At 40.2% G+C, this 21,910-nt stretch overlaps 3 protein-coding genes across 4 annotated transcripts in view; 1 reads left to right on the top strand and 2 right to left on the bottom strand.

The window, feature by feature from the left end:
* The first annotated feature begins 230 nt into the window (after nt 1-230).
* grtp1a (growth hormone regulated TBC protein 1a) lies at nt 231-8,219 on the top strand. 2 transcript variants are annotated; one of them, XR_002275527.1, is made up of 9 exons: nt 231-945; nt 3,357-3,508; nt 3,601-3,759; nt 4,908-5,032; nt 5,846-5,942; nt 6,280-6,452; nt 7,293-7,478; nt 7,583-7,740; nt 7,980-8,219. XR_002275527.1 is itself a non-coding variant. In XM_020607943.1 (8 exons), the coding sequence occupies exons 1-8, from the start codon at nt 872-874 to the stop codon at nt 7,673-7,675; spliced, it is 1,059 nt and encodes a 352-aa protein (XP_020463599.1). In that variant the 5' UTR covers nt 231-871; the 3' UTR covers nt 7,676-8,219. The 2 variants fall into 2 exon arrangements, 1 of the variants encoding a protein (XP_020463599.1); XM_020607943.1 differs by having other exon boundaries at nt 7,583-8,219.
* A 327-nt stretch (nt 8,220-8,546) lies between these two features.
* On the bottom strand, nt 8,547-15,098 carry lamp1a (lysosomal associated membrane protein 1a). The gene is made up of 9 exons (XM_020607934.1): nt 14,738-15,098; nt 12,024-12,130; nt 11,715-11,934; nt 10,867-11,028; nt 10,561-10,766; nt 10,337-10,462; nt 10,173-10,239; nt 9,910-10,077; nt 8,547-9,498 (listed from the first exon to the last, which is right to left on the bottom strand). Exons 1-9 carry the CDS (start codon nt 14,790-14,792, stop codon nt 9,359-9,361), a joined length of 1,251 nt encoding a protein of 416 aa, XP_020463590.1. The 5' UTR covers nt 14,793-15,098; the 3' UTR covers nt 8,547-9,358.
* Nucleotides 15,099-16,093: 995 nt separating this feature from the next.
* The window catches only part of cul4a (cullin 4A), a 13,158-nt gene continuing 7,341 nt past the window's right edge, over nt 16,094-21,910 (bottom strand). Inside the window, exons 10-20 of the mRNA XM_020605868.1 lie at nt 21,090-21,208; nt 20,778-20,961; nt 20,511-20,615; nt 19,584-19,694; nt 18,482-18,567; nt 18,269-18,376; nt 17,758-17,871; nt 17,556-17,661; nt 17,293-17,465; nt 16,996-17,148; nt 16,094-16,900 (exon numbers count right to left, since the gene is read on the bottom strand). Of these exons, the coding sequence (XP_020461524.1) occupies nt 16,805-16,900; nt 16,996-17,148; nt 17,293-17,465; nt 17,556-17,661; nt 17,758-17,871; nt 18,269-18,376; nt 18,482-18,567; nt 19,584-19,694; nt 20,511-20,615; nt 20,778-20,961; nt 21,090-21,208 (1,355 nt within the window). The 3' untranslated portion in view covers nt 16,094-16,804. The remainder of the gene's footprint in view (nt 16,901-16,995; nt 17,149-17,292; nt 17,466-17,555; nt 17,662-17,757; nt 17,872-18,268; nt 18,377-18,481; nt 18,568-19,583; nt 19,695-20,510; nt 20,616-20,777; nt 20,962-21,089; nt 21,209-21,910) is intronic.

The following is a 21,910-nucleotide window of genomic DNA, read 5'->3' as shown; positions in this document are numbered from 1 at the left end:
TGAGAAATCATTAATTGTTTAAGTAATTTTCCAAGCTACAAAACCTTATCCTTTCATGTTCTCATATGTAACGATTTGCTTATTTTCTTCATCTTAAATGATCAAATTCTTTTTGGATTTAGGACACTCAAAAATGCATTTATAACTCGGCATCTCTCGTCCTTTCTTTCTATCACTGCAGCTCCACTTTATGCCATATGTTACATTTAGCCGTTCCATGAGAGCTCTGAAATAGGATGTTACGGGAATCACTTGAAAGCAACATTAGGTCTGATCTAACTAGGTTACGTTTGCGTCCCGGGGCAAGCACCCTGTTGAAGTTATCCTGAGAAGAAGTGTGGAAGTGGCTTGTACCTGTTTTCTGGATTGCACTACCAAATATTATAGCCAGTTAATGTGTGGACATTATTAACAGAACTACAGGCCAGTTGGGCTAGTTGTAGCTTACTCCGGGGAGGGGAGGATAAGAAGTAGCAGGTGCTTATGGTTGGAGGGGGGCGCAAATGGCTATAGCTGCATTTGGAGCTCGGCCCTACTGACTGGAGGGGTGGCGAGAAAATGAGAAAACCTAGGGCAAACTCCACCTTACCGGCGAATCGGTAACATATTTGAGGAATCGAGCTACGTGGTTTGGGGACGAAGTATGCTTTCCCATTTCAAGAACAGTGTGTTAATCCTAGGGGAAATCCGCAGCGTGTTGTCCCGTTTGTCAGCGTGCGAACACGGAGAAAGTGCACGCTAATTTACCTCAACTTAAAACGTGCCATTCGCCCTTTATGCTTGTTGTAAAGTTTTTGGAGAAAACAACGCGGTGGGTAGATGGTGAGACTCTAGCACAGCTTTTCAAAATATCTCTGGAATAGGGGAGGTAATGGAAAAGAAGAACAAGGCGACTAACCGGACCCGCTCCGCCGCCGACGGTAAAGCTGAAGACAGAGTGGACAGGTAACGCTTGCTAACTTTGGGTTATTTCAGCACGCTAACGCGCTTAAAGCAAGGTCTTATCACTTTGGGAGCATAAGAGCAATTGCCTGATTTATAAACCCAGAAGTAGGTAATGACCTTATTTCTTAATTTGTGGGAAATTGAAGCAGAAACGGTTAATATTTAGTGAACTGAGTACATTAGCTGGGCAGTTGAGTCGTTACAAGTATGGCTGTATTAGGTTACAACTACAGGCTAACGTTACTAGTACAAAGCATGTGTCATATCTTAGCAAAAACCTGAAGGCTTCGGGGAAGGTATTTGTAGTTTTTCTTTTTCCCATGGGTTCCCACGGGTATGGGTTCCCTAGCCTTCCCACCCTACATCAGATGGTAATCCAGCCCTGTAAGGGATAAATCATGTTCTTTTTTTTTTTACTTTGACTGTACTGTAGACATACTCCATTTGATTAGCCTCTTAGCAGACTCAGGTGCTGTAGGCCTGCTTAGGAGCTTTGCAGTGGTCTGGTGCTGTTTGGTCATTAAAAATAGGACAACTTTTATATTTTTCAAAATGGGCTAAATATCTCCGGCTCAACACCAGTCAGTCAGAACTGATGAAGCCTCTTGGATGAGAGGTGAAATGTCTTCGACCTAGAAATCTAGCCCAGTTGATTTTTTCAGTTTACTATGACCTGGATGACTGAGAATCTGCACAGACATTTTCAAAATGGGTTATCTCACACTTTGTACTTTACTGCACACCTGGCTAAAACTAATGCAGTCTAGTACAACAGGCTTTTTGAAGAAAATGATAATATTGTTCACTTTTGACTAGTTCACTTGAGACTAGTTTGTGGGTCTGTGGTTGCTTATTGTTGTCCAGCTCATTTACTATCATTTAAAAACACAACTCAGTATAATATTATGCCCATCCCTTTTCTGTTAATGAAGGTATACATTTTAGATATACCCTTCAGCATAATTTAACAACAACAACAAAAAACTGACCAGCATCCTGGGGGGACGATTTATTGCAGGACAGCAGAATTAAACTTGAGTAGAACTGCACTTGAAACAGTGCAGTTTATCTTTAAAGTTATCCACTTTCTCTACTTGCAAACAAAGCATTTTGACTTTGTTCTAGATGCCAGAAATTCATACTTAACTCTTCAGTATATGTGTTAAAGATTCTTTTCAATGAGAGGGAGGGCTGTTTGCACAGTTCAAGCAAACTGTAATGAGAGGGAGGGCTGTTTGCACAGTTCAAACAAACTCCAAACAACACCTGACATCAGGCACCATATTCACAAGCTCCACACTGATGCATCTAATATGTACCCTTGTTTTCGTTTTGGCAACAAGGACATTCTCTGATGATGAATGTAACCTTTGCATAATGATACCCAATATTTGCACAGCCCCACCAGTTACAGCCAGGAGTGTGTTATACACCACAGTAAAGTGGCTTTGTGCTGCAAAGCCTGTTGTGCTTGAACGTGCTCAAAATAGGTCTAGTGTGCTACCACATTGCTGGTCTCTAGGTGTGTTTCTTCTTCAGTGATGACTTTTCTTTTGTGCCAGGGTTTATTTAGCTGCAGGAAGATTATTGTGTTACCTAAGGTGCTAGGTTGAGCCTGAGTCACCCACACCTTTTTAGTTTAGAACAAGGTTGTAGATCTTAGTAAATGTTTTTATATGGAAGATTACATTAATAACACAGAACCATTAGTCTTTCTTTTGTGCTGTAATAAATGAACAATTAATAAAGGTTGTGTTTAGCCAGAGCTTCAGTCTTACCTTACAGTAAATACAAAAAATAGTAGTGCACAAGTAAAGCATATAAATTCACACACTACTATAAGTGCATTTTGTTCACTTTAATTTGCTCAGTTTTTTTTTTTTTTTGAGGTTGTCAAAAGAATTTTTAATGAAGCAAAGAAGTCACTGGAATCTTTTGAAGTAATTAGTTTACTTGCAGCAAGGAGACAAGTCAGCACAATAGTACAGAGTTGTCTGAGTAAACTAGATTCAAACAGCACAATATATAGTTGAAGAGGCACACCCTGATAACACGACCTATATGCTATCATACTGGGACACATGCTTATCCTACAGTTGACTGTTGTGTCTCGTTTCATCTGGAACAGTCTGTAGTCGAGTATATCACAGCACACAGAGTTTCACATGAAGGACAGAAAACATCCTTCAGACTTACACACGCCAGTTTCTCACATGGCTCTGTTGTGAAAGTTTAAAACACATTAAATAGCATAAATCATGTTTAATAACAGAATTTCTATAACAGAGGTGCACAATTCTATGATGTATTTGGTGATTTTGATGATGATTGGCAATTCTGATTAAAAACAATCTTTTGATGCGTTTCATTAATGTTGTTAACTGTTTCTGACTTTGTGCTATTTGACCTAGAGTGGATCCATATGGCTTTGAGCGCTCAGCGGACTTTGATTATGAGTCATATGAAGAAATCATGTCTGAGTATCTAGTTGTGCTCACCCGGCGCTCTATCAAGTGGTCCAAACTACTGAAGGGCAAAAGAAAGGTGCAGAAGAATGTAAAATGTGAGTGTGAAAGCTGAACACACCAGTATCCTCACAAGTATGACTGTGCACAGTAAACAGTACTGAACTTCAGTGTTTTCCCTCTTGTTCAGTAAAGCGTTACGTCCGTAAGGGCGTTCCCAATGAGCACAGGGCTCTGATCTGGATGGCAGCCAGTGGAGCTCAAGACCAGCTAGAGAAGAATCCGTACTACTATCAGTCCTTGCTTGGAGCCCAGCATGACCCCAAACTAGTGGAAACTATCCGCACAGGTCAGACTGTGAACAGTTTCTCATTCATGCTCACTCTGACTTCTTTTAGAATGCTGGCATACATCAAGCCAAATTCAGAGAACTAGAATCAGCAAAGGGCACAATGAATCTCTGTCCTGTAGTGTGGGCCCAGCCTTAAACCCCTGAATAGGGGAATTAATGTTGTCGTCCATTGATTGTCAAGGATAAACAAACTAAATTAGCCATTTTCACACCAGTGTGAATCTTATTAAAACTGTCATTATATGCTTGGAACACAGAAAGTTGCAGTTCGCATTGTAAAATGTTATGTTATGCACCTATGCTTGTGAAACATGAAAAATGATGAGAAACTGTAAAATGAGTAAAATAGCGCTTGTACATCCAGTCAGGAAGTGAGTGCTGATTAATGCTGACTGTAGCCAACTGTGCTGGACACACTACCAAATCTACAGCTTCTGGTCAGCTATACAGTGCACAATGATGCCCAACAGTTTGGTGTTTCAGAGCCCTGAACAGTCCCATTACAGAATACTTTAATGTTCAGGGCTCATATCATACTAGCTCCAACTGCTGTGTTTGTGATCATGCTCCATGAACTGAAGGGAGGAAAGCAGAAAGTGCTGCTCTCCACTGCTGGCCTGAGCAGGGTTGGAGTCCTCACCAGACAAGGCCCTTCAAAGAGCTGTCCACCAGTTTCCACCCTACTGGGAGGTAGTGGGGGGTCTTTGTGCAGTGACAAAGACACAGTCCATTAAAGGTTTCCTCTGCCTCCACAAACACAATACTAATTGTCTTTAATATAGTGTTTTCCCTGGATTGAACCTGGGTTTTTCCTATATAGTGCTTGACAAGTCCTTTGCCCTGACGGTCCTCAATTAAATATTTCATTGTAACTGATACTGCTAACACAGTGTATCTCAGCTGACTTATGTACATAGGAAATAGTGAATTCACCAACGAAACTGTTAATAGCTATTATCCTGCAGCACAAAAGTGTTAGATTTGTTGCTAAAAAAACACCTGTAAGCAAGACCTGAGCTGTCAAAGTTAATATTTAAATGAAAGACTGATATGTTTCTCCTTCCTGAAAATTTTTTTTCCCACTCTCTCTCATGTTTGTATACACACACACAGCACAAAGTATGATGAGTGGTTTCTTTTTTCAGACTTGAACAGAACATTTCCAGACAACATCCATTTTCGCAAGGCAGCCAATCCATGTCTACAGAAAGCTCTGTACAATGTGCTGCTGGCTTATGGTCACCACAATCCAGCTGTGGGCTACTGTCAGGTAATAGTGAAGTACTCGAGATCCACCTGCAAATGGATCTTTGCATACTTGGGGATACGTGAGCCCAACAGGACAATTGGTACCTGAGGGTTCGGGTCTGGGTTGGGTTTGGACATGTGTTGGTCAAAGTTTAGGCTAAACGTCTGGAGCACTCAAATGTCTGCTTTGTTTAGTGATAAGGGGAAAACATTACAAACTCAAATGCGTCAAGCACAGGTCGGTTTCAGACAGAAATATGCGGCCCAATCCATGCTCTAACTCAATCTAAACCTTGTTAATTATATTTTACCATGTTTAATTATTTTATATAGTGCTGCTCTATGACTGATTTATTCAGGATTAGGTCCATTATTGTTGTGTATTATTGTCACAAAATATATTTTAAGTTTCACCAAATCTTTATAGGAATAACATGGACAATACAGACTTGGTGTGCCTACCAGAAGTGTATACATGGAAAAACTATAACTTAAACATACCAATAACTTTATACTCCCAGGCATATGTTTTGAGTATGTGTTCAAGAAACAGCTTGATATACTTTGGCCCTGTGATAATTATTAGCATTTGAAAGGCAAATTTCATTCACCAGAGCACATGCAGCATTATGTTTGCAGTTCAAACAGGCACCAGGGATGTGTGGATGGCTCTATCTCTAGAACTGACTCATCTCTAATCATACTCTGTTTTGTCTCCTTAGTTCATGTCAAGTGTCTCCCCTGGGTGCTGTTTTCAGATAGTCTCAATAAAATCTGCTCAAACACAACTGTAAAAGTTACATGCAGCCTGAGTGTGTTTCTTTCTTGTCTGCAGGGCATGAACTTCATAGCTGGGTATCTACTTATTATCACAAAAGATGAAGAGAAATCCTTCTGGCTGATGGATGCACTCCTCTGCAGAATTTTACCAGGTGTGTGTGGGTGTGTATACACTTAATTTGCCAGCGTCCCAGTGGACAGGTTTAGGTGTAGGTGTTCTGGTTCTCCTTTGCTCTGAGCTAAATATAACCCTGAAGAGGTCACATGATCTTTGTGTGGCATAAGGCTTTTTCTTTTTTTCCATTTGTGTCTTGCATTCACTCAAATAAGTGAATGTTGACATAAATTAGGAAAATCTTGGTAAGTTTTCAGCTGTCTTCAATTGAAGCAAGTCCAGCTTTTGTGTGACAGAACTGGATTTGTTTATACCCATTTGTAGTTAATTAGGAGCAGTGCATAACTCATAATGATCTGTTTATGTGGTTACAGACTACTATAGTCCAGCCATGCTGGGCCTGAAGATGGACCAGGAGGTGTTAGGGGAGCTGGTGAAACTTAAAATTCCCAATGTGTGGCAGACCATGGTGGATCACAATGTCATGTGGAGCCTGGTGGTGTCCCGATGGTTCATTTGCCTCTACATAGACATCTTGCCAGTAGAGGTGAGTGTGTCTGCACGTTTCATAGTGCAGCCAGGAGAGAAAATCATGCTGTAGCCTGACTGGTATCAGGATGTGGCTGCAATTTTTTTAAGTTTTTGCATATTTCAAACAATAAAAGCTCTGTCAAAGCACACCACTCACTGTACTACTACACTGTTTTATGTACTTTATGTTGTGGATTCAGATTTTTAAAATGTGCTATGCTGTTCCTCCTTTTCCTGTGTTTTGGAATGGCCAATCCAGCATGTGCAACAGTCCTTGTTGTTGCTAACTCCCTCTGGTGGCCAGGACAGGGCATGGGCAGCTAGGTGTGTTCTCCAAATAAACATGGAATGTTGCTAGGAGGGTGTAACACTTGCACAGGCACATGCTGTTCCTTCAGAATTTCACGCCCATACTCAGTCACTGTGGTCAGTCATTAGCTATTGCTATTGTAGCAACAAGGACAAAATGTCTTAATTTCCCACCAAGAGGGATTGAGGGTTGCTGCTGCAGTTTCTCTTCTGCTCCTCAACCAGTTTAACTGTTTTTATAACTTGTTTTTTTTTCTTTTTCTTTTTTCAATTCCCTCTACAATGCAAACATCATTTTTTGGTGCATTATAAATACAGCAAATCATTAAAACATCACTAACAACCAGTTTACCACTCCAGTGACTCTTAATACAACGTACATCTGGGTGCTGACATTTTGGAGACTTTCTAATCTTGTCACTGTTAATAAGGTCTATATAACACTTATCTAATGTTTGTTTAAACCGCAGGTTAAACTCTGTTTTGTGCATCACAACACGTGTTTGCTGGTGGGAGTTATGGTTTCACTGTTGCCATTTTTCTGCAGACTGTTCTGCGCATTTGGGATTGCCTGTTCTATGAGGGCTCAAAAATCCTGTTCCGTGTAGCTCTGACACTGCTTCAGCACAACCAAACTCAGATTGGACAGGCCCAGTCACTGCCAGATGTCTGCCAAATCTTCAAGCAGATCACCTGTGGACCACTTGTTGATGAATGCCACACTTTCATGAAGGTAAACGAAAAAGTGATGAAGTTATTAAGAGTGTTTTAAATCGATTTCAGTGAAATATCTTGTAATGTGTTTTCTTTAATCCTGTCATTCTGTTTCTTTCTTAGAAAATCTTCACTGCACCAGGGAGTTTCCCCATGGCAACCTTGACTAAGCTGCGAGCATTGTGTCGATCTCGCATCATTGCTGAGGAGTCATGATACAGACTGACCACCTATTGCTCAAACTCACTATACATTCCACTGGAAGAAGCGACGAGCAGCTTGTTTGTACCTTTTTTAACTGACTTGTCACACTGAATCCTACATGTAGCATTTATCTTAATCTTGTTTTGAGACAGCCATACAACCTAAATGCAACTATAATCAAGATTTAGTTTTCAAATATGATGAGAATATTTCTAACAATATGCTGTATGAACTGACTGTTCCATTGGAAATTAACATGTAGTTTGTTGTAGGTGAATATTTTTTGTTAATATGCTGAATTTGCACTTTACTCCAGAATGTCAGAGACCCTGAGGAGAAGATGCTTGGCAGCAAGTGGCCAGTTCAGATACGTGTTGCACGCTGCAAATACAGCTAGGAAGAACCTGCCTCCTCTATTTCACAGTTGTCTTACTCACAAATATCATGGACTGTTAACTAATTGGGCATTTGACTGTTAAATGTCAGTGACAGAACATGCTGCAACTAATCCAATGTGAATATTACTGATTTCATAATAGAAACTTTAAGCATTTCAGTATGTGGTGTGTGTAGTTTTTATGTTGTGTTCAGGTTTTGCAGCCATTTCAGCTGAAACACAGCTGCTTTCTTTTTATAATAATGGTACTTTAAGTCCAGGGTGTCCTGTGTATGGGTTTGGGGGCCCTTTAAACTGTGATAGTATTGATATCAGATTTTGCTGCACTGGACAAAAATAACCTTGGGGCTGATCCCAGCTCTGATTAGTCTGTGTAATGTGCACCTGCTTGCATAGCTCTGAGTAAACAACCATGTTTATATCACACAAACTAGATAAAGCGAATCGTAACTGTACTGTTGCATGAGATCCCCAAAACAAAAAAGATGCACTTAAAAGGTTTTTATTAAATTTTAGTAGGAGAAAATGAAATCAAACCATATTCTATACAAAGTAAAAGATCATATCAGTACAGTTTGGTTTTTGAATGAACATGAACCCATGCACCTGTTTACTTGTACTGCTAAATCCAGAGTTGCATTCGGTGTACAGCTGGACTATTAGAGTTTATACAAAGCAGCAATCTGTGTTTTTATCTTCAGTTACCAGCTGGCTTAATTTGATGAATTCAAATGGGCCTTAGCGCACTGATGGGACAGTTCAGGCTTTTATCAGTCTGCTGTGGAGAAATATGACTGGAGAACCACACATTCATTGCTTTCCCTTTTCTTAGGTCCACTGAGATTATTTGATGCTCAAAGTTAAAGAATTGTACTAGTAAACATGTGTAGGTGTATGAGTAAAACTCCACGACTTGTCAGACATTTGACCATGGGATGATGTTATGATTCTTCATAAACAATTACAGCTGAAATTCAAGCTAATTCAACCACTTCCTAAAACAAAGAAAAAAAAAGGAGTAGAGCCAAACACACTGAACTTGCAGCAAATTCAAACTGCTACTATCCTTGATTATGTGAAGACGAAGTCCTCTCAGATGTCACACCATCTAAACATAGCAGGTTTTTGGATTCTCATTGTCCACGGCGAAAGTGAAAGGAAGATGAAATACCCAGAGGTCACATAGGATATGCTAAAACATGCAGTCACCACAGAACAACAAGTGCTTCCATTCATTATTACTTGCTCAGGTTCATCTCTCCGACTTCAGGCCTGTCGGTTTTCAATTACAGGTCTGTTCAGATGGTCTGGTATCCAGCATGGCTCCTCTTCCTGCCTATTAGGTATGCAACGAGCACAATCAGCACAAGGCCAGCGAGAGCTGCTCCAACAACAATGGGGATGAGCATCTGGTCCTGGTCCACCTGACACTCCTCAGCTGAAGATGTAGAGGAAGAGAGAGCAGCAAAAAGTAATCGGTTAATGGTTAAATACTCTATCCCTCCAAGCCACAAGTAGCTTAACATAGTTTATAGTTTAACATTTTGGGACTTACACTTATTGTCTGCTAAATATAAAGCTTCACTCAGCAATGGTTGAGTTTAGCTTAATAAAGACTGGAAGCAAGAACTTGAAGCTCACCAATTAACATATATCATTTCTCCAACTTGTGTGAAAAATATTCACCTAGCATAGCAACTAGAAATGGCAAATTAGTCTTATAAGATTGGGATTCCCCAGCTTGTAGGATGCTACCTACTTGAAACTAACTAAAATGGATGTCAGAAGAAAAAGACAAAAGAAAACCTGGAATAAAATGAAGTGAAATAAAAAGAAAAAGCAGTTATACCTGTAGCAAACTGAGCAGTGGTGACTCCAAAGGGCTGGACCTGCAGCTTGAATGTGTTGAGGGAGAAGTTTGACATCACAACCAGAGTTTGCTCTGTGTTGCACATGTAAGAGTGGCCCAGCGTACTCCGCAGGTAGTTGAGACTACTGTTACTGGCAAGGAATGGAGCTGTGGGAAGAATTGGATTATTTCTTCAAATTTAACAATTTAGAGCCACTAATGGGGGGGCGGGGGGGGGCACAGTTTGCTAATAAATTACATACCAGTCATATCGGACCAGTTAGCCCGTAGAGATATCTTACTAAGGTGGTACTTGTTGGACGTGGAGTTCTGTTGATGGGAGGAAGAGCTGAATGGTTATTTCCATCCACACACACAAAGACAAACTGATCATGCAGACAAATTCACAGAACACTGATGAATTTACCAGTGTGAAGGTGAAGTTGAGTGTGGTGGTTTGCTCTTCTGTCAAAGCCAAGGTAGCGCTGCTGGCTGCACATGATCCTGATGAACGTGTCACATTGGGAGTCAGATTTACCACATTTTGGACAGTCTGGCAGTACAAGTAGAAAAAGCGGTTCATTTTAAGTTTCTTAAGCTGTATTGAAAATTATTTTAACAGCTGTTTTATTATAGGCTGCTCCCCATTACCTTATTCTGAGATAGAGAAAAATAGGAGACATTGAGCTGCAGTCCCATTTGTGCCAGGAGACAAATGGTGCCGTTGCTATCGTGTACAGAGTAATTGCCACGTTCAGGTGTTCCTGCAGGGGTTGGTGCTGGAGCGGCTGTTGTTGTAGTGCCGGCAGTGGTAGGTAAAGTTGTAGTAGCAGCCTTATCTGCCACACATACACTTTCTGTGAAATGATAACCAAATATATAATCAACCCAAAAGAAACAGGTCAAACACACTAGAAACCCACCAACTCAGGAAGAAAATCACAATCACAGCTGCACCTGTTGGACTCAGGTCACTTCCTGGCATGTACGCCTCCAGCCTCATATCAGAGAAGGTGACAGTTGCTCCACCAACTCTAACGGTAGTGGGACTCAAACAGCGGTAGGTGGTGTTGATCATCGCCCAGATCCCAACTGAAGCCGACACCTCAGTGACCACATCTAGGACACAATCAAACATACAACAAATTAATTAAATCTTTAATACAGTACTTATCAACTAACTTGATTAAATTCTATATTTCTGACAAACAATGACATTGTGACACACCGTCTTATCCTACTCAGTATATATTAAGGCAGTTTTAGTACCTCTGTCATGATTAAGAATCGTTGCTGTTGAGTAAACATATCTGTGTGGGGTTTGTTCCAAATCCAAATCCTTATGCAAGTTTAGCGTTCAGAATTTGCAAGTACCTAAGGTAAATAAATATCTACAAGTCAAAAATTCTGTTCATATTTGTGATTACCTTGTCAGGTGAGAAACCAGGAATACTACAATTTTAGTAGTAGTGACTAAACTAATCAAGATTAATTAAGCTAGCCTAATTAACTTTCACAAACTGACAATGAGCACCAGATGAGATGACTGCTGGCTGATATTGATCGTTCTGACACACTGAAATAATTAGACTAACAATTATTTTCATTATTGATTAATAGGACACTTATTTTGTCAATTAATGATTAGGGCTCCAAGAGTAACAAAAGCAATAAGTAATAGTAAAAGTAATAATAATAAATTAACATAATATGTGCAAATCAAATTTCTTTCAAATGGCCAATCAATTATTCAATCACTCTTGCAGATCTAGAGATAACAGATGGATCATACAGTTTAATCTCACCGGAGCTGTTGGCCTCAGGGAAGATGGACGTGTCACTGAGGTTGTACCATAGCGTCAGGTTAGCAACGCTGTACAGACTTCCATTGGTTGAAAAGCTCAAACCCAGAGCGTGGCCGGGTCCAAACACGGCCACAAGCTGCGGCGACTTGCCACCTGTGCCACATGAGCTGCTGCCTTTGTCGACTGTGGTGGAGTTAGGCAGAGAGACGTGTGCTGCTCTCTGAGGAAACACAAGTGATACACTAAAGGGAATGTGGCACTATTTAAAAACGTATTAAATATGAATGTTTTCAGAGATGGAAACTGTACTGTGCTGTTGGAGGTGTTATATGTGATGGATAATGATGCAGAAAGCTCAGCCTTAATGCAGGTGGAGTTGCCCTCATGCACCTCAAGAGTAACAGCCTGAATGCAACCTGCAGGGGAGACCATAATGAGCAGAGACGCACAACATTCAAGCTATATGGAATAAAAGTAAACATCTTCAAAACAAAATCAAACTACTCACGATAAGTCTGTGTTAATTAGTGTTCCATAAATTTCCACACTGAATTTTTAACTATTAATATTGATATGTTGCCTAACAGACATTATGACTATAAAATGTGAGCTGATGATGATGTTGACCTGCTGGTAAATACATTTGGGCAACTTTACTGCACTAGTCCTATAACACACACACACACTCATATACGTTTAATAGTTTAAGTATCCATTATCTGGGTCTTCTGATTTTATTTGACTTACCTTGGTAGATCGAGGTTACAAAATGAGAACAAACCTTAAAGCAGTTCATGCAAACAGCCACCAGAGGACTACAGGCAGCTAAAAGTAACCAGCACGCCCATAACCCCTTTTTTTTTGTGGCAGATGTTTCTCAAAGCAGGACAACCACAACAAAAACACATTAACAGTGGCTGTACTGCATTTAGATGAGCCACTTCCAGGGTTTAATACTGTACACCCTGCTTCACTAGAGAGGCTTCCTGGAACACGGTTAATGTTCGTGGCTCCATCTGTACTTTCCCTGCTGTTGTAGAGCTTATTAGAGCTGCTGCTCCACTCTAGTCTTGCAACAGGTGTAACTAAACGTCTCCAAACCCAATGGAGTCAGGAACTTCATGTATTAGAAAGTTTCTTCTATGAGCAGAATTACAAAGTAACATCTAGCAACTCTGCCACCTCATTGTTGTGTCTCTGTGTGCGACAGTGCTGTACATCCCAAGCATACTGTTTGAAAGCTATAGTGGTTATTCAGGATCTATGTATTAATCAAGTCCACAACTCGTATCCTAAAAAAAAAAAAACCTTTCTAAGCCATTTTACAACACAGTAATGAAATACAGGAGTTTCACCACTTGCTTCACACTTCCCAGAATATCTATGAAGAAGTTGAGGCAGTGTGACTCAAAAGGGGCTGTTGTATGACTGAATATTCCCCTCTGGTTGACTTTCCATCAGCACAGACACTCATTTACTCTGCTGTGTTATTAAATTCTGTTTTCTTTATTCTGTTCAGTCAAACTTTAATAAGGACCCATAATATAAAAACTACTCATCAGAGAAAAGTAATCTTCCCTGCCTTGCTAAAACATGACCTTGAGGTCTCCTCTCTGTTCCTCCTGTAAACATACAGTAGACCTTTTACCCAACACAGCAGTCTGATTATGTCTTAAAGCAACTGCTTGTGCAACATATGATGCTGCAGATAGCAGCGTTACACTGCTGTCGGTGTCGAAAGAATAACATGGCAGCTCTGGGTGTTTGAGGTCAGCAGGAGCCTTTAACATGTTGCAAAGTAAAAAACTATAAGAGGCTAAAAGAAAAAAAGAGTGAAACTTCTGAGCTACAGCTGTATTGGCCTGTTTTCCTGTCTCAGCAGTCAGATGCCTGTGTGTGTTCAGGACGATTAAACTAGCACTGTCCATGGGGCTCTGCTGAGTTGTATGCAACACAAAGCATGGTAGCGATCAGCTATCAAATGACATAACAATGAGGCCAATCTGCTGGGCCACAACAGTAACAAAACCTGGGCATTATATTAGAACAGAATAGACTCAGGGACTTCTCAGGACTGTTTGGACACCAAGAGCAGCTGCCCTTTAAAGAGCCAGGCTCATATGAAACTCTGAAATGCTGTGGGTCCACTTATCCACTTGCTCAGTCTTTGAGATCATGTACATAATACACAGACTATAGCTATACTGGAAGGGTTATTTTCTCTGCCATTACTTTAGACTAATTTTAATTTGTCAATGCAGTAAAATGCCCCCCTTGACTGTTATACTACCATTTATTATGGTGTGATTAATGGTTGTTATTGTGGATTAGTTATTTTCTAAATTCATTTCAATTGATTTACCACTGTCCCAAGCCATACAATTATTAAAAAACTCAAATTCAACCTACAAAACGTTTGGCATTTTGCTTGAAAATGGCTCAAACCTTTATCATAGTAGTTTCCAATACATTTTCTGTCAATAAACATATCAGTGAATCAACTAATCAGGTAAAAAGCAATACTAACAAAAGCATTTAGTGCAGTAAAACGTTCAATCTCTCTATATTGTAGTGAAGTACCTCAGTAAATGTAATTAGTTGATGGACAGAACAATCGCAACTATTGACAAAGAAACAATACAACTGGATTTAGTTTCTCAAATGAAAACCTTTGTTGGTTTTCATTGTCATAATTCGCCTTAAAATAATTACAATAAACTGCGAACTCTTGTTTTAACAAAACAAGAAGTGTGTAGGATCTGGACGTTTTGATGGATTCTTTTTCACTGCTTTGTGACGTTTCAGAGATTATGCGATTAACCGAAGATATCATGTGCTGATTAACCGATCATAAAAATAATCGATAGTTGCAGCCCAAACATTAACCTTAGCTATGATGATGATGATGATGATGATAATCTGCTGTCTACTTGATATTATCAGACTAACCAGCGGTTGTTATAGACTGGTCCAGTGGCTGTGGCAGGAAAGGGTTGAGTAGCTTTCCACCGTAAAACACTCACCTAAAACCGCAAACCAGGTGAAGATGAGAGCAGTCAAAGCGTGAGAAAGTTTCATTCTTCAGGTCAGATCACACGCAGGACGAAAAAACAAAAGCCCGGAGTTGTGGTGTGTAGCTGCTGCGAGGCGCGAGGTAGACACAGTACGGACGACGCAACAAAGCGCACTAGACCTCACGGACGGTCACCTAAAAGATACAAGCGTCACTGATGTGATTCACGTTTCTCTGCTGCCTAAAAATAGCGAAAACAATGTGTTTAGTATCCGTAAGACATGTCTTGCTGGGACAACAGCTCGGAAGAATCTTTACATGTAGGTCACATCCACACTGCCTGTATGAGCCATGGCTAGTCACGTGAACAAGTAGCGTTTAGCTAGCAAGTCACGTGAACAAGTAGCGTTTAGCTAGCAGGTCACGTGAGACGGCCCCTCTGTGAGGCGATCAGCTGTGCTCCGTCATAAAAACCATTGTACATAGCAATGTACAAGAAGCGATATACATTTGTCCTGTCCAACTTAACTGCGCTAAAAGAACGTTTATTTTTAAGTATGACTTTTTTTTTTAAATAAATGTACATAATGCAGGCGAGGTCACACCAACTATGTTGCAATGAAAATGACTTCTCACACACGCCATGACATGTCAGGGCTAAATGATTAAAAGTACCTCAAATGTAGAATGTGGAACTTTTCACTTAAATTCATATTACATGTCAAGTATATAATTCTAACTACAAACTGCCTGGTATAATACTAAAGCCATTGTAGGATGAATTCATTAATTCACACGAGCATATTCCCTAAATGATTTAAATATGGTTATGAAGAGGCTCCATTATCTGGTACTTTATTTTAAATGTATGATCTGTAGCACAACGTCAGTATGTGAGAGTGTGAGCTCACACACCATGTGCTGTGCATGTGTTGTTGGTAGTCAGCTGACACCACCAATTCAGAGGGTATGCAAAACCCCAGAAGGAAGTTGCTTTAATGAAACTGTCTCAGGATCCTTCTACATTGTCACTGCACACTTTAACCATGCTTTCTGACAACACACATGAAGTCTGTCTTAAAACCAGACTGTAATGTCAGACCACTGACCACTGTTGACATATTTAACATTTATTTATCATACAAAACCTGTACATTCCTTACTGTAATAGTGGAAGTTTCAATGAATATCATTTTCAGTACTGATATTCGATACTGATATTCTAAATGGTTCATTTCTATCAAAGTGCCATATTTATTGACAATAGCTGAAATTTTGTCTTGTGATGTGCATTTAGAGTGGCACACTCTTCAGTATAGATAAAACAGGGCAGATGTGTTCAAATACCTAAAGGATGTACAATTCATTAATCATTAAATACCAATTTATTCAGGTTTACTTTTCTCACCCTTACATAGAATACAATCTGACCTACAAAAACATCAGCACATGTCACTGGACATCTGGACATTTTGGTCAAAACATACAAGATATGCAAAGAAATACCCAAGTGGCTGGCATCTGTGTCACAAGCAATAATCCCTTTGTTCTTCTCAAGCATTGTCCTTGTCCTCAACAGCTGTTTTTTGCCAAATCAAGCAAGCAAACAATCAGGTTTACACCCAGCAGTTTATGCAGCCATACATAAAAGAAAACGCCTTGAACAAAAACAAAACAATCTTAAAACTAAAGACAAACCAACTATAGTACAAATTTGATTTTAAAACATGGGAGAAATTTAACTCAATCCAGAAGAAAAACAAAAGTGAAAAGTGCTAGTTATTTTCAGTTGAGTTTTGCATTAGCAGGTTTGTAAGTCACATAAACCAACCATCAACAACTTCTCCTGCCACATTTCAGTGTCCCACTAAAGATATCGCAGAGTGGGACCAGTACAGCCAAGTCTGTTTTGTCTCTCCGGAGCTCTGTGTGATCTGGACGCTGTGTCCAGGATTGTAGATGGAGAGAAAGATGGGCACCAGTGGAGAGCCAGGTGGCTGAAGGGCTGTAATGCTGTTTTGGGGGGCCAGCTGTATGCTCACTGTGAGGAAAGCTTTGCAGTGACAGTGGTATCCCCTCAGGCAACGTAGTGGTACTGGTTAGGAGTCTCCTTGTCACGTTCCATGTAGTCTCTGTCTATAAGTGACTCAATCCGCTTCTTTAGATCTCCTGGCTGTGAAGAGGAAACTAGGTAAGATACAGATAATCTGTGTGTGCGTATGTACTGGAAGAAAAAACCAAAGTAATGAGAAGCTTTAGATACATCACCTTGACAGGGAACTTCAGTTGGTTGTAGAGCTCTGATACCAGTAGGTTGTGACTCAGGGTCTTCCTCATCTTCATAATGCGCACCACAGCTGCATCAATCTGATATTGCCTGTCTTGAAATACACGCTCTGTGGTGCTTACCTGCTCCTCTACCTGTAAAAAAAAAGTGTTTTTAAACTGCTAAGACTCATCCTTAAGAAATAGGAAACCATTATGTAAGTAAAAAGTGCAAAGTGAGCCTTGGTGGAAGAGGGGAGTGTGTGAACAAAGAAAACAAAAATGCACAAGTATTTTTACCGTTTCTTTCATTTGGATCTGGTTGATCTTGATGCGGAAAAGTTTGTGTCTAAAATCATTGTTGAAACTGAAACGATCTCCATCCTCCACATCTTTCCCTCGAGGGTTCTTGTTGAGGACGCGTGCTTTTCCGCAGGCCAGGGACTGCAGTGTACGCCTGAGCTCCCCCTCCTCTGCGCAGGACAAGCGATAATGATAGTGTGATACAGCAGGTACCTCTCCCACAATGTAACAGTTGTACTACATATTGAAAGAGGTGTAACCTATGCCAGTGGCAGTGCGAATCTCCTCCATGCTGAATTCCTCTTCCTCATTAAACATCAGCAGCACCAGTGTCTGGAACAGAGAGACCTGCAGTTCCTTCTTTCCCTGTAGGATAAAATAGTCCCTTTAAGTGCTGTTCAGGCATTTTCTCCAGACAGTTTGTCTTTCTCTATGCCCTGTTAGGACATTCCAAACCTCTACCTCTTTAAACTCTGCCTTTAGTACAGCGTGGCCCAGTGTTGGCTGCCACTGCAGCTTCCTCCCACTGTGCTTCCCCAGGTAGAACAGCTTGAACACCTCCTGCAGCTTTACCATCTACCATCACATAGAGACAAAATTTGTTACAAGATCATTTTTAACACAGCCTAGTAAGGACCAGTTGGTGATCATCATCACAATGGCTGCTGCCCAAGTCTCCTATATTGGTCCTCGATCCTTGCTCCTCCCAGAAGTCATTCAGATCGAGCTAGGATTGAGGAACAAACATACAAGAAACCTGAGAAGCAGCCATGGTCTTTTGCTTTCACAAACTTTCCACAACAACCTTATCATGCTGTGCTTACTATAAATGAGCACAAGCAACAAATAAATATGCTTTAAGCTATTAAAGCTATTAATAATGCTTTAAGTCTGATACTCAGGTGCATAACCTGCTGTGATATCACAGCATAGTGTGCACAAACAAGAGCACCTACAGTATAGAAATGCTTACCTCTGTGGGCAAGTGGACCTCCATGGGCGTGTATGAAGGCCAGTAACCCATGGTGAGGATATTGACAGTAAGTTCTATGTTGCTTGGCTCACTCTGGTTCTGCATATACTGAGTAGAAATATTACAATTTTATCAATTATGATAAAAAAAAAGTCAACGTATACAAATACGTTAAACGTGGCATCAATAATATAAGTTAGAGAGTGCAAGTACCTGTTTGAACTGGATCATGATGTCTTTGGACAGCTCCATGTCCTTGAACATGCCCTCAAGCTTACTCGTAAATGCCGCTCCGCATTCTGGAAGAAGCAAAAATGACAACTTGTCACAACTTGTTTTCACACCAACACATATAGAATGCACCTGTGAAAGACTACATCCAACTTTATTAACATTCACTTTAGTGCATCACCTGCTAAAATACTGGGCAGATGCAAAGATCCTCTTTACAGGTATTGTAGTATAATGTACATCAAGGTAAAACTTGAAGTCTGCGATTGAAGAATTGATAATGGTTACGCTCCACTGATCATGCAAGGTCAATCATAAGCTATACACATCCTAAAATCATTTAGGGTGTTTTCATCCTTGGTCCCTTTTAAATGAACTCAGAACTGTTTAAATCAAACCAAAAAGGGATCCTTATTGTGTTCACACTGTGAGTACAATTGAAAGAGGACTCAGCTCTCTTTCTGGCCCACTTCAGCTCTGATGGGGCCTCAGTCCTTTTTCTGTTCATACTGACTCTAGAGCTCTCAGACCTTTACTGCTTTCATGTCAAAGGACTCTCTACTTTATCTCTTTTTATTGCATATGGTAAAGTACTTTTGACTTATTTTTTTTAAATTTTTTTTATTTTTTACTTTGATGCTTAAATAAATAACATACCTGGGCAAGGAGAGATAAACTATGAGCTAACCAGTGGAAAACCGCATTTCTCCATCTTGCACGCAAAAGACTAGAAGAGAACCTGGCGTGCTTTGTGTTCACAATGCACAAATGAAGTGAATCGCATGGTGGACTTGAAATGAACCTGAGACCCCTCCCGAGGCGGTCTCAGGTCAGTTTGTTGCAGAGGGGTCTGAGTTCATGTGGAGTGTTTACATTTATGCAAAAAAATGCTGGCTATTCACTCTGAGTTTGTTTTAAGGACTGAAAAGAGACCAAGTGTGAAAATACCCATAAACTACAGGTAAGCCTGTTTCCTGAAACTCTCAAAAACTGTAAGCATATACGCATGTCTAAGTTAGTCAAGGATTTTGATTATCGATGACAATTATTGATTAATGACCACTACATCAGACTAGAGATTTACCATGTTTGAGCTTAGAGAGCATGGACTTTTCAGCATCAACAGAAGCACTCTTGCCGACCAGCAGACGCTTAGCCAAGTCCTTCTTATAAAAAGCTTCAAACACATCTTTTCCTGGAAGGAGAAAACAGAGAACAAGAGATGTCATCAGAATGCATCAAGTTTCAGAGTGGTTAGTAACACTGACTTAAGTTTCAAAGCAAACACACAGTGGAACGGTGCACCACCACTCCTGAGTCTGCTAAATCTTCCTGCAGGTTTTTTGCAGTCAAATGGGGGTTTTGATTTGTCTTTCTGACCAGCATACGAGCAGTTCTGTCCGAGAGTTTTCTTGGTCTTCCAGATCTCATCTTGACCTCCACAGTTCCCCTGATCTGCCATCTCTTAATTACATTTCTTACTGTGGAAACTGCAAGCTGACAACGCTTTGCTATCTTCTTGTAGCCTTCTCCTGCATTGTGGGCATCAATAACTTTCATTTTCAGGGTCTTACACAGCTGCTTAGAGGAACCCATGGTTGCTGGGTGTCCACAAGTGTGTGCACAAGGTTTGAAGAGTCAAGGTATTTGTACAGCTTTGAAATTGGCATTTACCAATGACAGCTGTTGCTGTGCATCAGATCTACCGAGCTGATTAAGGTCTGAAACCTTGTGAGAGACTTTGAGACTCTGGAACTCTTAGGGTGCCCAAACTTTTGCACCATGCCATAATAATGTTTTTATTTTTTATTTTTGTTCAATTTATGGCATAAGAAGTAACTATGCATCACTGTTTGCTGAAAATATTGTGCATTTTTTCCATTTCCAAGAGAAACTGTGTTAACATCTGTTCAAATAAAAAATCACCAAAATCTGTTATTTATCAAGGGGTGCCTAAACTTTTGCATAAGACTGTATGCAACCCACATACCCACACAGAAGTGTAACTTACCATGTATGAAACGGAAGATTATCATTATCTTGTCGAGGATTCTCTCCAGCTCCTCCTCTGTAGCCTCCTTGTTTCCTGCCCTTAACTTAGAATCCACATATTTAGCTAGATTTAAAAAAAAAAAAACAAAAAAAACAAAAAAAAAACAAGAAAGGTGTTATCATATACTTCAACTAATAAAAACAACAATAAAATGTGCTGAGCAAAATAATTTAAGAGCACAAAGACTGAGTCACAGCTGTCTTGTTATTCCTTTGCCTGACCTACCAATAAGTTTGTTGGGTCTCTTGTTGATAAATGTTTCAAAGGCCTCCTTCATGGCATTGATGAATCCCTCATTTCGTGCAAAGCAGCTCTGTGCCACATTGTCCATCTTATCCTTGAAGTCAAGCAGGTCTTGTACCATGTCCTTGTCTTTCTCTGGAGTACATACAATCTCTCCACCGAAGGACTAAGACAAGAGAAAGAACAATATGTACATGAATATCTCAGACATAAAAGGATCTGGTCATGTCTTGCTGATTGTAACACTACGTGGTGTATGTACATTGGATGAGCTACAGTACAGTATGTGTATACCTTGATGTAATCCCTCCAGAACTGCAGTAGTGTGGGAAGTCCTCCTTTCACCTTGCTGAAGAGTTGATAGAGCAGGGCCAGCTCAGTCACACGGTTCTCATCCAGCAGGGTGTTCAAACCTGGCACAAAAATATTATACATTATGTACATATGTATTGTAAATGTTTAAAATAAAAGTGCATTTTTCAATGTCATCTTTATGACAAAATCAAATTCAAAAACTGGAAAGTAGATGGGTAGTCACACCAAGTCTCAAAACAATGTAAAGCAAACCAACTGAAGAACACCACAAGCTTTTCAAATGTAGTGCATACTGCCACACACAAACACACACTACAGTTGGGCAAATAAGTATTTGATACACTGCTGATTTTTCAGGTTTTCCCACTTACAGAGAATGGACAGATCTGTCATTTTCATCGTAGGTACACCTCAACTGTGAGAGACAGAATCTACTAAAAAAAGATCCAGAAAATCACATTGTTAGATTATTAAATAATTTATTTCCATTTTATTGCATTAAAAATAAGTATTTGATTACCTACCAACCAGTAAGAATTCTGGCTCTCACAGACCTGTTAGTTCGTCTAACCCTCCTATCCTCCACTCATTGCCTGTATTAATTGCACCAGTTTGAACTCGTTACCTGTATAAAAGACACCTGTCCACACACTCAATCTATCAGATTCCAACTTCTCCACTATGGGCAAGACCAAAGAGCTGTCTAAGGACACTAGGGACAAAATTGTAGACCTGCACAAGGCTGGGATGGGCTACAGGACAATAGGCAAACAGCTTGGTGAGAAGGCAACAACTGTTGG

The sequence above is a fragment of the Monopterus albus genome, unplaced genomic scaffold (genome assembly GCF_001952655.1).
Source record: "Monopterus albus unplaced genomic scaffold, M_albus_1.0 scaffold4.1, whole genome shotgun sequence".
Classification (NCBI taxonomy): domain Eukaryota; kingdom Metazoa; phylum Chordata; class Actinopteri; order Synbranchiformes; family Synbranchidae; genus Monopterus; species Monopterus albus.
Note: the sequence above shows the minus strand (reverse complement) of the source record. Positions and strands in the feature narration are given on the sequence as shown.